We start from the raw sequence: 16,253 nt of genomic DNA, 5'->3' as shown, positions 1-16,253 counted from the left end.
CATCTCTGCTGAGCGCTTCGACCCCGCCCTGGCCGCTGAGCAGCAAGCAAAGTTGAGGATTCGGGGCCTTCCCCTCCAGAGATTTCGGATCACACAGTAGCAGCGGCAGTGAAACAGGCATTTCAGAAGTCTCACCAGATGTTCCTACGTGCTCTCACGTCTGCCTCCATCAAATCAGAATTGTGCACGGCATCCTACTTGACAGGTAACAGATATTCATCACCGGAGAGGCCGCACGCCTCCTTTACACAAGGAGACATAGTTTTAAGGTGCTTGGAAGTAGGTATAGCGGGGATGTCAGGCATAAGTTTTTTGCACAGAGAGTGGTGGGTGTGTGGAATGCACAGCTGGTGACGGTAGTGGATACAATAGGGTCTTTTAAGAGACTCTTGGGTACATAGAGCTATGCAGTAGGGTAATTCTGGGTAGTTTGTAAAGTAGGTTACACTGAATGATAATCTTTCATGAGGATCCACTTTGAAATCTTATCTAGCTTGCTATCCCCACGTGCATCCCAACCCACTCAATTTTTTTACATTTTAAATGTAAGTTACAGCCATTACACTCAGCGGCCTCTTTATAACTCCTACACCTAGAAGTGGCTACTGAGTGTATGTTCCTAGTCTCATGATCTGTATCCATCCACTTCAAGGTTCAATGTGTTTTGCATTCAGGGATGCTCTTCTGCTCACCTTCCTGTCAGTTTGAACCAGTTTGAGTGTTCTCCTCTGAACTCTCATTAACAAAGGTATTTCACCCACTCACCTGCTACTCACTGGATGTTTTTTGTATTTCGCCCTATTCTCTGTAAACTCAAGACTGTGTGTGAAAACCCTAGGAGTTTCTGAGATACCTAAGCCACACTATCTGGCACCAGCAATCATTCCACGGTCACATTTCTTCCCCATTCTGATGTTTAGTCTGAACAGCAACTGAACCTCTTGACCATGTCTGATTATATGTTTGCGTTAATGAGCAGATGTAGATAATTAAGTACCCACTGTATATAACATGGAGGCAGGCAGACCCTTTGGCCCAACTCACCCATGCCAACCAAGGTGCCTTCCTGTGCTAGTCCTATTTGCGAATCAGAATCGGGTTCAATATCACTGGATATGTCATGAAATTTGTTGTTTTGTGGCATCAGTACATTACAATATAGTAATAAAAACTATAAATTACAGTAAGTATATATAAAATTAAATAGTGCAAAAAGAAAGAGGAAATAATACTGAGGATGTTTTTATGGGTTCACTGTTCGTTCAGAAATCTGATGGCGGAGAGGAGGAAGCTGTTCTTGAAATGTTGAGTGCGTCTTTGGGCTCCTGTGCCACCACAATGGTAGGAATTAGAAGAGGACATGGCCTGGGTAATGGGGTCCTAAATGACGGATGCCACTTTTCTTTTTTGAGGCTGAGGAGGCTAGTGCCCATGATGTAGCAGGCTGAGTTTACAATATTTTGGATCTTTTTCCGATCATGTGCAGTGGCCTCTCCATACAGGAGAGTGATTCAGCCAGTTAGAATGCTCTCCACAGTACATCTGTAGAAGTTTGGGAGTTTCTTTAGTTACACCAATTCTCCTCAGTCACCTCAGGAAATATAGATGTTGTTTTACCTTCTTTGTAATGGCCCAGGATAGATATTCAGAGATGTTGGCACCAAGTAGTTGAAACTGCTGATCCCTCGATGAGGATGTGTATGTGTTTGTTCCCTTGGCTTCTCCTTCCTGAAGTCCACAATCAATTCCTTGGTTTAACTGACTTCTGAGTGCAATTTCGTTGCTGCGACACCACTGAACCAACTGATCTATCTCACTCCTGTATGACTTCTCATCATCATCTGAAATTCTGCCAACTATATTTTGTTTATTATTTATTGAGATACAGGCCCTTCCAGCCCTTAAAGTCCCTCTGCCCAGCAACCCCCAATTTAACCTTGGCCTAACCACAGGACAATTTAAAAAGACCAATTAGCCTACCATCTGGTATGCTTTGGACTGTGGGAGGAAACCCACATGGTCACGGGGTGAATGTACAAACTCCTTACAGATGGCAGTGGGAGTTGAGCCTGGGTTGCTGGTATGGTAAAGCTTTGTGCTGACCTCTGCGCTATCGTGCCACCTATAGTCATGCTGTTTGAGCTATCTAGCCACAGTCTCGTGCGGGTAGAGAGAGTAGAACAGTGGGTTAAGCACACATCCTTGAGGTGTGCCAGTGATTATTATTAGCGAGGTGGAGATGTTAAGTCCAAACTGCACTGACTGGTCTCCCAGTGAGGAAATCAAGGATCCTGTTGCAAAGAGAGGTACAGAGGCCCAGGTTTTGGAGCTTTTTGATCAGCACTGAGGGTATGATTGTGTTGAATGCTGAGCTGTAATCAATAAATACCAGCCTGACGTAAGTTTTGCTGTTGTCCAGGTGATCCAAGGCCAAGTGGAGAGCCAGTGAGATTGCATCTGCTGTAGACTTATTGTGGCAATAGGCAAATTGCAGTGGGTCCACGTCCTTGCTTAGGTAGGAGCTGATTCTAGCCATGAACAATTTCTCAAAGCACGTCATCACAGTGGATGTGACTCCCACTGGCCAAGTCATTTGAGCTAGCTCATCCTGCTCTTGGGCATCATATGATGGTCACCCTTTCGAAGCAGGTGGAATCCTTCGACTGTAACAGTGAGAGGTTGATGTCCTTGAACACTCCCACCAGATGGCTGACACAGGTTTTCAGAGTCCTACCTGTATACCATCGGGGTCTGATGCCTTGGGAAATGTTCATCCTCTTGAAAGATGTTCTAATGTCTGTCTGTGAGACGGATCACAGCATCATTGGATGCTGCAGGATTAGCATAGATATTGTTTTATTCTCCCTTTTGAAACATACATAAAAGGCATTGAGCTCATCTGGGAGTGAAGCATCACTGCTACTTGTGATGTTAGGTTTCACTTTGTAGGAAGTAATGGCCTGCAAACCCTGACAGTTGATGTGCATCAGATTCCATCTCTAATCTCAATCGGAATTGTTTTTCTTTCACTCTTAAGATAACCTTCTGTAGGTCGTATTGGGACTAGTATTGTTCTAGATCACTTGTCTTGAAGTCCACAGAATCTCCTTGTTCATCCACAGCTTTTGATTTGTGTATGCCCAGTATGTTCTCGAAAGCACGCAATCATCTGTACAGGTTTTGATGAAGTCGGTGACAACTATGGCATATTCATTCGGACTCGAGGATGAATTCCTGAATATTGTCCAGTTCACTCACTCAAGTAGTCCTGTAAGCACTTCTCTGCCTCCCTTGACCATACCTTGGTCCTCGCCACTGGCGCTGCGGTTTTTAGTTTCTGCCTATACTCTGGGAGAAGTACAGCCAGGTGTGGGGTGGCACAGTAAGATTTCTGATGGTGGTATAACTGTAGTCATATCTGTAGCTCCCCTGGTTCCACAGGTGATATGTTGCTGGCTATTCGGAGATGACTTTAAGCTGGTCTGGTTGAAATTTTCCTTAATGATGGGGAAGGCATCAGGTGTGCTATTGATTACAGAGCCTAGCTCCTTCAATGCTTGTCTGAGGTGGAATATACTCTGCTATTAGCATGATAGTAGAAAACTCTCTTGGCAGATAAGTAGAAAGACATTTGACTGCTAGGTGTTCCAGGTCGGGTGAGCAGGACTGAGACAGAACTGCCATGTCTGCACACCATGATGAGCAAATTATAAAATATATACTACCTCCTTTACTTTTGAAAGACTGAGCTGTCCTGTCTTTATGGTTAATAGTGAAGCCATTGAGCTGTAGTGCTGCTTCCAAAATGGTGGACAATAGCCGTGTTTCCTTGAAGCAAAGTCACATCAGTCACTGATATTCATCTGGTACAGCAATCTTGCTCTGAGGTCTTCAAATTTATTTTCCAGAAACTACATTCACCAGCCAGGGTAATTGGGAGTGGGAGTGAGGGGTCTGCGTTTCATTCTTACTTTCAGCCCAGCACTCTTTCATGCTTCCATTTTCTTTAAGGGAAACTGCACTCACAACCTAAGTTTGCAGTATGGGATCAATTGATTTTTGAGTATCGATCAAAAGTCTTAAAATAATGCTTACTGAAGTACCCACAGTTATGACTGGGTTTCAGCTGCAGTAGACCTGAACAAGAATAATTGAGTCCCACTAGAGTTGCTTGCAGTGGGCACCATCTTTCCAGATCTTTGTTTGGCCCATATCCCTCGACTGATTCAGAATTTTTGGTTTTTGAGTCATTGTCTCATAATTTGTCATCTTGCGTAGTGTTCTTACAAAATGTAGGTTTGTTAATGAGGAAATGGCAGCCTACTTGTCTGAATATGTAGAAGTGGATTCTTTAGTTTTACCTTTATGCCAAAAATTGATGGATACATTCTGATAAAGAGGTGATTGAGAAACCTATTTCTTATCTGCTGTTCAATCCATACACTTTTTTTTCCCTTTGGTGTGTGTAAATAACCTTTTCTAGTGCAGCTTAGACTTTTGCTTTAAATTTGAACATGCTGAGTAGAATATTTTCTCGTAAAGTCATGTGAGATGAATGGTGGTGGCTATAATGAAAGTTGCAATGAGGAAATGACTTTAACAGGGTAACTTTTTAAAATGTTTAAAATATTCTTTTTGGTGCTTAAATCTTTCATCAGTTCTAACAGCTTGCTGTAGTTGTCCTAGAAAATAATTAAATGGATATTGCAACTCTATATATCTAATTGATCGTATATGTAACAATCATGCCTTGTGAATCATATCAGATAGGCTATTTGTGTATATTTGTAATCATTCTGGAATGGACAGAAATTCTTTTGAGGTTCAGTATAAATCTTGAAATTATTTCAGAAGCAGGAAGTACGCAGAGCAATGCTCAAAGTTACCATTGCATTATTTAATTCTGTTCTGTTTCATCAAACTATGTGCAAAAGTAGAATTGTCTGAGTAATCACCTTGCCCAATTGACTTTTAGATTAATTGCAATAATGATTCTTGCATTATAGGTACCACCTTCAGGCCTCAAGCAACATGATCTCTTGTTTAAGAATGGGCTGTACCCATGTCTTTTGTCCACTTCTTTGTTTCCAGCTTTTAGGAGAGTGATAAATCTGGCTTTCCCTCTAAATGGACATTTGTCAATAGTACAGATTTTTGATACTTCGGTAGATGACAAAAGAGACTTCTTTTCCCAAACTGAACTTGGTATGTCTCTAGTTTGAAACAGACAACATGCTCCTGTGTTCATTCTGTTTTGCCTCGTATATGCCTTCAGCTTTAAATTTGCTTAAATTGAAAGCATGCTTAGGCACCGTTGAATTACACGATAATTTTCGCAGGGAAGAAAATTCCAGAAATCACGCTGAAATGTTTACATATGATTAAACTTTCTTCTTTTAAATTGGTAACTATCAGGTTAATGATGAAGGAAATCTCCAACTGAGATTTTGGAGCTGGGAACTGATTTTTTGTTATATACTGGTTGCTAAATCCTGTATCTACAAGAAAGTTTGGTTTTTCCATTACAGAAATGGAAGACAAGGCATATGATGAGTTGATGGTATTGCGATTATCATGTGTTTGAGAGAGCAAGTGTGACTTTCAAAGGACAGGTATAGAGAAGGTAGAAAGGTTATGAAGTTGGATCAGCAGAGAAAATTGTGCTAAAGGTTGAAATAATCAGAACGTCTAAGTCGAAGGAAAGCAAGATGAATTGTAGAGTGTGGCAGTGAAAGAGGCTTTAAAGCACAGCTGAAAGGGACTGGGTGTGATTAAATAATTAAAAAGATTACACAGGTTGAAAGTCTGGTCTGGCACCCAATCTCAGAAATTATCCCTGGTTGTCATCTTCTGAGCAGAACTTTTAAAGTATAAACACTCAGGTCGTGTAATAGTTCTGGGAACTGTAATGCAAAGTTTCTGTAAGTTGGGAAGCTGTGGGCTGAGTTTGCAAAAGTTATGCTAGCACTTTAAATTATTACAGAACTTAGAATTAGTGATTTAGTATAGATCTGTTCTACAGATTCAAAACATGCCCAACTATGGGAGCTACTGAACCGCAGGGATTTGAGGTTAAATGAAGGAAATAAGGTTGTTCGCTGTTATTAAATACAGATCTTTTTTTAAAAAACCGTTAAGTACAATTGTGTTCAAAGGATATTGGTGCATGTAGAAAGAGGAAATGTTATGTTAGCTGTTATTGCAAGGGGATTTACCTATAAAAGACTGAGCAAGTCATTCTGAATTTATCTTTTGGTGAGACTTCAGCTAGACTAGCACCTGCAGAGAAACTGGAAATGCTGGAATTTCTCCGATTAGGGTACATTTATGACAAAGGACAGTTAACGTTTAAAGTCTAAGAGCATTTAATTAAAAGTTTTGATACGCAGAACCACAGATGGGCAGTGTTTATGATGGGATGCTAGGCTTTGGTGATCAATTGACAAAAGACGTGATAGAGCAAGGTAAAAGCATGTGATGCAAGTACAGAATAGTGTGAAATTAAGGAATGGAATACAGGTTGCATACCCCTTATCTGAAATCCAAATTTTTATTTTTGAACACTAAAGTGACATCACAAATAGAAAATTCCACAAGGCACTGGGAAGATTCCCAGGTGATGTGCCAATCTGTGCATCAGACATTTCTGAGAAGTGACCCCACATATGTGATGAACAGAAGTTGATGAAAAATAGAAAAACACTGCGTAAAGCAAAAATTGAAGATCTCAATTGTGTGTTGAACAAATGAACTTGTCAGCGTCAGAGTGAATATGTGCCATTAAGCTATATGCTGATTCATGAAACAAGCAAAGATCCATCACGATGAGCTGAAAATTGAAGGTAATTGTGAATATTCAGCAGGTTGGTTACAGAAATTTAAGGAAAGGCACAGCATTCAATTTTTAAGGATTTAAAAATTTTAAAGATAGTGTCTACTGATCATGAAGCAGTAAAGAAGTTAATTGGTAGGTTTGCATAGATCATCACTGATGAAAGTCTTTACACCAGAACAAGCCTACAATGTTAATTGTTTTTATACCTTACATAAAACCTAAAAAAAGTGAAGTATAAGTAGTATACTTTAACCCTTTTACTCAAAACACAGCATCGAGGGTGGAGACTGAAATCCTGCTGTTGTTTGTTGTTCAATAGCTGATTCAGGTATTCTCCGGATGCTGCTGTGCTGTTTTTGTTACTCTGCGTGCATTATATTTTCATTATATTAATGATGTGGAATAATTTTCACTGTTAAGTATGTATGTATGATGAACAAATGTAAAGCAAAGACTGCTTACTGGTAGCACATAAATTCAGAGTCCGAAATGCTGGCGATCTCAAGCTATATTATCAGCCCCCAAGCATTTCATGTCAGAGGTACTCTGTACTAGAAGTTGAGCAAGATTCCTATACTAGGAATTAAAGTAAGAGGTCAACCATTTTGGAGTGAAATGAGTTTTCTTTCACAGAACAATAATAGCAGGTAATGCAGTGAGTTTGCTCTGTTATCTTTACATTCATTGTACTTTTCTCTCTATTTCAAGCCTTTTATGCTTCATCTGCTGGTAATAAAATTAATCATTTATTTTCCTTATTTCAGAATCAGGTTTATTTTCACGTCGTGAAATGTTTTGTGGCAATGGTACAGTGCAAGACATAAAAATTGCTAATTTCAAGTTCAAAGTAAATTTATTATCAAAGTACACACGTCACCATGTACAATCCTGTGATTCATTTTCTTGGATCATATTCAATAAATCCAAGGACCATAATTAAATGAGTGAAAGACCGCACCCAACCCCGGGGGTTGGGGGGGGGGGACAACAACTGATGTGCAAAAAACCTATGCAAATGAAAAGAGAAATAAATAAGCAATAAATATCAAGAACATGAGATGAAAAGTCCTTGAAAGTGAATCCATAGGTTGTGGGAATAGTTCAGTGATAGGGAAAGTGAAGTTAATCCCTTTGGTTCAAGAGCCTGATGGTTGAGGGGTAACATCTGTTCCAGAACCTATAACATCTGATGGCAGCAGCAAGAAGAGGGCATGACCTGGGTGGTGGGGATCCCTGATGATAAATGGTGCTTTCTTGTGACCACACTCCGTGTATATGCACTCAATGGTGGGGAGGGCTTTATGCGAGATAGACTGAGCCATATCCACTACTTTTTGTAGGACTTTCCGTACAAGGGCATTGGTGTTTCCATACCAGGCCATGATGCAACCAGTCAATATATTTTCCACCAAACATCTATAGAAGTTTGTCAAAGTATTAAACATCATGCCGAATCTTTACAAACTTATAACAAAGTTGTTTCAAAAATGTAGTGCAAAAGATGAATAACTCATTAAATGCCAAATCTTTATTTCATCCATCACTCTGATCTCCATAAAGTAATATTCTGGAGTTTCAGTCCGTCAAACAGATTTTCCTTGTGGCACCGCACAATGGCTCGCCAACCTGAAAATGGGCTATTTATCCTGCTTACTGTTATTAGACTATCCTCTGTCTATCGTCATGTATTTGACCCAGTGCCTTGAATTCCTACCTTGTGCAAATACCTCTTACCTATTATGTGCCTCCTTTTACAATGCCTTTTGGTATAACTAGTGGTTCCCCTTTATTCATTTTGCTCAGTACATCCTTAAGGAACACTGATAAATTTGGCAGTGTTTCATAAAAATCTTATTTCATTGTACATATTGATTCTAAGTCATTGCACTGAGAGGATTTTTTTGGCTAAAATAAGGGCTAAGCATTCAGGCTAAATGGACTTGACTGTAGCATCAGCTAGGATGTTAATGATTGAAAGCTTGAGAGGGCTTCTGGTCCACTTTAATCTTATTCTTAGGAGGACTGTTTTTAAGTTACTGATTTCAAATGCCTTTAGTTAGTCATTTAGATTTGGGCCAGATCCTGGAAGATATACCGCTCATATTCAGGCTACAGTTACCAGTCCATACTTTCAAAGTTACTTTGTCACCTGGAACCATAATGGTTTACTGAGATCAGCCTCTCCAGTATAAAGCAACTTTGGCTGCTCTTTTGTTCTTGAAAGTACTGTTAGAATAACCTGGCACCGTGAGGATAATTTCAAGGAAAGTGGTGGGCCTTACTGTAATGTGTAACAGTTCTTCTGAGTATCCCTTATGACATGCAGATGTTTGTGTCAAAGTGGTTGAATTAACCTATAATTTGAATGAATAACAGTAGACACGAGGAAATCTGCAGATGTTGGAAAGTCAAGCAACACACACAAAATGCTGGTGGAACGCAGCAGGCCAGACGGCATCCATAGGAAGAAGCACAGTCGACATTTCAGGCCGAGACCCTTCGTCAGGACTAATTGAAAGAAGAGATGATAAGAGATTTGAGAGGGGGAGGGGGAGATCTGAAATGATAGGAGGAGACAGGAGGGGGAGGGATGGAGCTAAGAGCTGGAAAGTTGATTGGCAAAAGGAAGAGGATCATGGGACAGGAGGCCCAGGGAGAAAGAAAGGGGGAGGGAAGCACCAGAGGAAGATGGAGAGAAGGCAAGGAGTAATTGTGAGAGGGACAGAGAGAAAAAAGAGAGAGGGAAAAAATAAATAAGGGATGGGGTAAGAATGGGAGGAGGGGCATTAACGGAAGTTAGAGAAATCAATGTTCATGCCATCAGGTTGGAGGCTACCCAGACAGAATATAAGGTGTTGTTCCTCCAACCTAAGTTTGGTTTCATCTTGACATTAGAGGAGGCCATGGATAGACATATCAGAATGGGAGTGGGATGTGGAACTTTCAAATCTTACTATCTCTCCTTTCAGTTAGTCCTGACGAAGGGTCTCAGCCTGAAACATTGACTGTGCTTCTTCCTGTGGATGCTGTCTGGCCTACTGTGTTCCACCAGCATTTTGTGTGTGTTGCTTGGATAACAGTAGAATAGGTTTTCCAAAGCAGTTACAAGCAAAATGAGTGAAAACCTGGTAAAACAAAGATGCTGCTTGGTTTGACAGTGCATGCTGATAGCTCGGAGGGACAGAATGAATTCTTTCTTGAGGGAGGGGGAACCGTACTGGAAATAAAATGCAAAATGGCCATTTCCCACCTCCCCCCCCCCAAACCGTAACTGAAATGAGTTGTGATGTTATATACCATTCTGCTGCCTCAGTTTCTGAACATAAAATAATTACACCATTTCTGTTCTGAAAAGCTATTCCTAGCAAGGAGCTGTTGCAAGTGCTTTGAATGATTATGTAGCATCTGGTTTGAGTAATTGCTATTTTTAAAAATGTTGTAATGCGATTGGTATCTTAAATGAATGAGAATAGTTTGCCCGTTAAGATGCAGGTCTGAGCTGTTTTCCAGAAGATCTTGTTAGCTTTTTTTAAAAAAAAATCAATGTAGTTCTTTCTGTCTTCACATTCAAGGAATTGTTTTGAACAATTTGTTTTGCAAATCTTTTCTGTGATACAACATTTTTGTGAAATTCTCCATTGAAAATTGAGGTGGTAAGTAATTTTCATTGAAGGGACAACATTGGAAGCTGTTTTTCCTCTAGCTTTAAGCATACACAGCTATGCTAATGTTTCTCATGAACAACAGATGCTTTCCAGCTTATGAATGCCTGGCTTGTCCTGTAGATACGAACAAGCGTGTGAGAGTTGAGCAAGTTGAATCTGCTGTCAGCTGCAAGGTATCTTCTGCCATGTGGGGTCTCAGTTCATGGCTGCATTTCTGACTTTTGAACTTTTGGGCTATGGACAATTCACAAGAATACTGTTCTGCAGGGGTTGGTGTTGGGACCACTTCTTTTCATGTTATATGTCAATTGTTTGAATGTCAGAATTCACAAATGTGAGAAAATCTGCAGATGCTGGAAATCCAAAGCAACACACACAAAATGCTGAAGGAACTCAGCAGGCCAAGCAGCATCTATGGAAAGGAGTAAACAGTTGATGTTTCGGGCTGAGACCCTTCATCGGGACAGAATTGATGGCTTTGTGGATGATGTGAAGATAGATGGAGAGCGAGTAGTGAGTCCCTTCTCTAAGAAAAGATATGCTAGCATTAGAGAGGGTCCAGAGGAGGATCGGGTGAATGATTTTGGTAATGAATGGATTAATGTGCAAGTGTTTGATGACGCTGGGCCTGTACTCCTTGGAGTTTAGAAGAAGTGGGTGGACATCTCATTGAAACCTATTGAATATTTAAAGACCTAGATAATATATGTGGAGTGCTTGTTTCCTATAGCGGGGGAGTCTAGGACCAGAGGTGATTGCTGCAGAATAGAGTGATGTCCATTTAGAACAGAGATGAAGAGGAATTTCTTTAGCCAGAGGTTGGTGAATCTGGAATTCATTACCACAGACAGCTGTGGAGGCCAGGTTATGAGTATATTTAAAAGGGAGGTTGATAGATTCTTGATTAATAAGGGTGTCAAAGGTTGCGGGAAGAAGTTAAAAGAATAGAGTTGAGAGGGATAATAAATCAGCCATGATGGAATGGCGGAGCAGACTTCATGGGCTGAAAGCCCTAATTCTGTTCCTATGGTCTGAGGTCTAGGAACAGTGCCCTACTGTAGCCTGGGGAAGGACATGTACTCAAGTTCATTTTGTTACAATTATACGCAAAGTAAGGACTACCAGTTTTTTAAGACAATATTTGATTGTGTTTACGGGATACTGAAATTGTTCCATAGAACAATCTAATAATTGCTTTTCCTCCTTAAAATGAGAGCTTGAATTGAGCCGTTGTCTTAAGAGAGATCTCACGATAATATCTAAGCATGGAGATCTATTTTGATCATGTGAACATTATTTTGATTTGAATTTTTGAAAAACATTTAAGACTTTGAAAAATAGACAGCATGTATCAGAAGCAGTTAGGTAACGATGGTTACAAGGCGATTATTAAAACATAGAACAGTACAGCAGAGGAACTGGCCCTTCAGCCACAATGTTGTGTTGAACTAACTAAATCTAATGGCCAAGTAAACTAATCTTTTCTGCCTGCACAATGTCCATATACCACCAATTCCCTCACATTCATGTGCCTGTCTAAATGTTGCTTAGAAGTTTCCATTGTATCTGCCTCTATCACCACCCCAGTCAGTGCATTCCAGACACCCACCTGAAGTCCTGATGAAGGGTCTCGGCCTGAACAGTGGACTGTTTATTAATTTTCATCGATGCTGCCTGATTTGCTGAGTTCCTCCGGCATTTTGTGTTTTACCACCACTCTCTTGCAGTTTTCCTTTGTATATACTCAGCTACTCGTCTTGCATCAGTATCGTTCATGGATATCATTTCAATTAGTTTTGATCTGTTTTTTGCTACATTGAAATAATACTTTAAGTGTGAGGGTAGGACATAGCATAACCTAAGTATAACATGCTCTGCATTGATCGTAGACTGACTTGATAAGGTACTGTGCAATTGTCTTAGGTGCATATATAGCTAGCCAGGCTGCCTAAGGCTTTTGCACAGTACTGTATTTGTCAACATGGAGTGAAGAGAGAGTTTGTAAATCTGGCGGGAGCAAAGGATGTTGGAAATAGCGAGGATGGAGTGCTGTGGGAAGGGTGTGGGACAGGTGGCAGAGGACTAAGGCAGGAGGTAGTGCGCTTGCAGACACACCCAGCCCTGAAACACCAGGCAAGGTCACTTGATTCCAGACAATTAGTTTATTGACTATTACCCAATGACTCTCTGGTGTTTCCTGCTCCCTCCCCTCTCCCTTCTCCCTTCCCCTTTTCCCAACTATGATTCCCCTCTCCCTGCCTTCCTTCCCACGCTCAATACGCAATAGAGACCTATATAGGAATCACATTTATCATTACTCACGATGTCTTTGATTTTTTTTCGACAGCAGAACAGTTCAATACATAAATTTATTACTGTGCAAAAGTCCTAGGCACCCTGACTATCTATATGTGCCTAAGAATTTGACGTAGTATTGTACATCTATCTTTTTAAATTGTGGCCTAGAATCATTGGTTAATAATATATCAATCTGAGAGAGATGCCAGTTATTGGATTGTCATTTGCCTTTCTGGAAAAAATTCAAAGCAAAACTTGTACGTTACATTCTATTATGGGAAGCATTGGTATGGGCAGAGTGGGAATGATTGCTTCTGTGGATACTCTGCTTCTACACATTTAGGAAGTTAGGTTGTGGATGATAAGGAATTCTAACTATTTACCAAAAAAAACAAGAATTGCTACCTTTTCACATAGAGCTCAATATGATGCCAACAACAGCTTCCCATTTTCAAACATCAACCGGCACACTTCTCTGTATCTTGCGACCATTTCCTTCCTGGTGGCCGAGCTTTTGCCGTGGTTATCTGCCAAGCTCTACAGAACTGTTAAGCTCCTTGTTAACTGCAATGTTGGGTTCCCAGTTGAAGTGCTATAATTTTATAAATTCTAATTCTTTTTTAAACCATATCATAGAAATATTTAGTTAAGTATTTTTTTCGTACAGCTATAGCAGATACATTCAGTGGTCACTTTATTGGGTGTCTCTTGCACCACTCACTGAGTGCATGTTCATAGGCTTCTGTAGATGATCCACTTGAAAATTCAACGTGTTATGCATTGAGAGGCTGTTCCACACACCACTGTTGTAATGTGTAGTTATTTGAGTACTTTCACCTTCCTGTCAGCTTGAACCAGCCTTGCTATTCTTCTCTGACCTCTCTCATTAACAAGGTTTTTTTTGCCCATAGAACTACCCCTCAACTGGATTTTTTTTTCCACACCATTTTCTGTAAACTCTGGAGACTGTTGTGCGTGAAAATCCCAGGAGATCAGCAGTTTCTGAGATACTCAAACCAGCCTGTCTGGCAGCGATCATCATTCCGTGGTCAAAGTCACTTGGATTACATTTCTTCCCCCATTCTGATGTTTGGGCTGAACAACATCTGAACCTCTTGACCATGTCTGCATGCTTTTCTACAGTGAATTGCTGATTAGATATTTGCATTAAGGAGCAGGTGTATGTCATAAAGTGGCCACTGATTGTTTGACTGTACGCCTTGTTGAAGTTGCTTTAATGCTGATGTTTAACATAATTCTGATCATTGGTTATGTGAATAATAAACCTTCACGAGTTTACTCTTGTGCTATTTCATTCGTGTTTGCTTCTGATCTTGGGGTGGAGACCTGAAATTTAGAAAACTAGTGATGCATTTGATTTTTAAGCACCATTTTGCTTGTATGGCGGGGGGGCGGGGGGGTGATATGGCGAAGGCATGTCAGGATAACTTCTGTTATTCTAAAATATGACACTGATTCATGCTACCAAACAACTCCACATTGAGCTTGGCACCAATATTTGCTGAAAGATTGCTCCTTTTATTCCCTAAGGAAGATGGAATTCTCAATGAAGTTTGACCATTTGAATTGACAAATGTAGACGGCTGAAATACTTTGTACGACTAAACTAAATGAACATCTGAGTGAAAATATGAATTTAGAATTTAATGACCAATTTCTTCTCTGTGAACACCTTAACTAACATTCCCTTGCCCTCAAGCAGGTTGTTCTGTTTCTGGTGACACTTTCTATTCCAACAAATATGCTGTTCAGTTTAATTCTGGATAAGATATATCTGATCTATTTTCTGCTTATTCTAATGTTTATTTACTACTCTTTTGTCTCCATCTTTGATTGTTGAAACATAGGAATCCATCTGCTGCTTTCTACCGAGCTTTTCCTGTAAACAAGTCTCGGGATGCAAAGACCCTCTACGATAGGTATGACTGTACATGGAAATGCATACAAGCAGTAGTATGCATGTATTTGCTTCGCACTGTTCTGGTTTCTCGTCAACCATTTAGAAAGAATAAGTGCAATTTATGCCACACATGGAGTCATTTCAATTATCTTGGGTGTATTGGTATATACCCTCAAGAACCCTCAAAATACCAGTAGAAGTTCCACACAACCTTGAGTAATCATTTCAGGTAAGGTAATTTCACACTGGGGTGCAATGCTCAAGAAAAAAGAGTTTATATAGAGCATTACAATGTGTTTGGATGGGAGGAGAGGAAAAACTTTGTTTCAGCCCTCTTTAGTACCATACCCTTTAACAGATACAATGCCATCATGCCATCGTAAGGCTGCATATGAAACGACCATTTAAGCAATAATGAAAAGCAGGATTACTGGAAGGTCAGGAAGCACAGCTTGCAATTTAAAGACCTGCTAGGATGATTTTATTTGTGGAAGAAAAATGAGCAGAGATCAGACCATTTTATGGTTACTGCATTAATAAACTGGCAGCCTGTTAAAGTAGCCAAGTGCTATAAGCAGAAACCTGATGCTGTTAGGAAAATATACACCTCAGACAGCAGACACCAACTCCCCAAGCTAGAGAGACACATCTGCTCATTAGATACGATACTGAATATTCTTGCTCAAAACCTACATGTCAGAATGCCTGGAATTATCTTCTGGTGTGGCTGTTGATCTGTCAGGTAACTTCTGTGAGGGCTAGCTTCTACTCTGTTAGGAAAGCCAGCATTTGGCCTTTTTAAAACAAAACCTGTCTCCAACCTCAATTATAATTGTCTTCTACGTTATTTTAAAAGTTTGGCGAGAAACATTCTTAATGAGTGTTACTTTCACATGAGCTAATCTGATGTTTGAGTTACCCGTTGAAAAGCTGCACTGCTAATTCTTACATCTGAGCTTCTCTCTCTTGCCATCATCATTACAGCTTCTAAGGTGCACTGTGATAAATAACTTTATGTTTATGTGGATGTTGCTTTTCCTTGCTGCCTGGTAATGCTTGTCTAAGGCACAGAGCGCACAACTTGAAATGCCACTAAAAATCTGTTGCAACACTGCAGTGTTATCTGTTACTTTTTAAAGTTATCACCATCTTTTCCCCCCCCCCCCCCCCCACAATATCATTTTCTGGAAAATGTTAAAGCTATAATATTTCATTCCACTTGTTTGTATTTGCTGTTGGTTTTTGAGTATAACTAAATGACTAGATCCATTTTATTTTAGGTCTTCACCTTGCAGTTAGAATGAATGAAACTGCATTGATATAGTATTTTTCAAGATCTATTCTAAGAGTGTGGAATTCAACGTTTGCCTCTTTCTGTAAACGTCAACAGAAATGAACATGCCAGAAGAGGTTACTACAGTTAAAATATTGTGAATATTCACATTCTAGAATAAAAGAAAATGTTGGGAAATACCAGGGCAAGCAGATTCATGGATCATGAATGTTAGCTGCTCCCTGCATAGATGCTGCCTCT

At 40.1% G+C, this 16,253-nt stretch overlaps 1 protein-coding gene across 4 annotated transcripts in view; it reads left to right on the top strand.

Annotated features, from left to right (window-relative positions):
- Positions 1-16,253, top strand: part of tsc22d2 (TSC22 domain family 2) — a 136,431-nt gene that overhangs the window by 31,250 nt on the left and 88,928 nt on the right. For 2 of the 4 annotated variants that reach the window (XM_063045361.1, XM_063045359.1), the window contains exon 2: positions 14,667-14,738. The exons of the other annotated variants lie outside the window; for them this stretch is intronic. In XM_063045361.1, coding sequence (XP_062901431.1) covers positions 14,667-14,738 — 72 coding nt within the window. The remainder of the gene's footprint in view (positions 1-14,666; positions 14,739-16,253) is intronic. 4 annotated transcript variants of the gene reach the window in all.

Source organism: Mobula hypostoma, chromosome 4, assembly GCF_963921235.1.
Source record: "Mobula hypostoma chromosome 4, sMobHyp1.1, whole genome shotgun sequence".
NCBI lineage: Eukaryota > Metazoa > Chordata > Chondrichthyes > Myliobatiformes > Myliobatidae > Mobula > Mobula hypostoma.
Note: the sequence above shows the minus strand (reverse complement) of the source record. Positions and strands in the feature narration are given on the sequence as shown.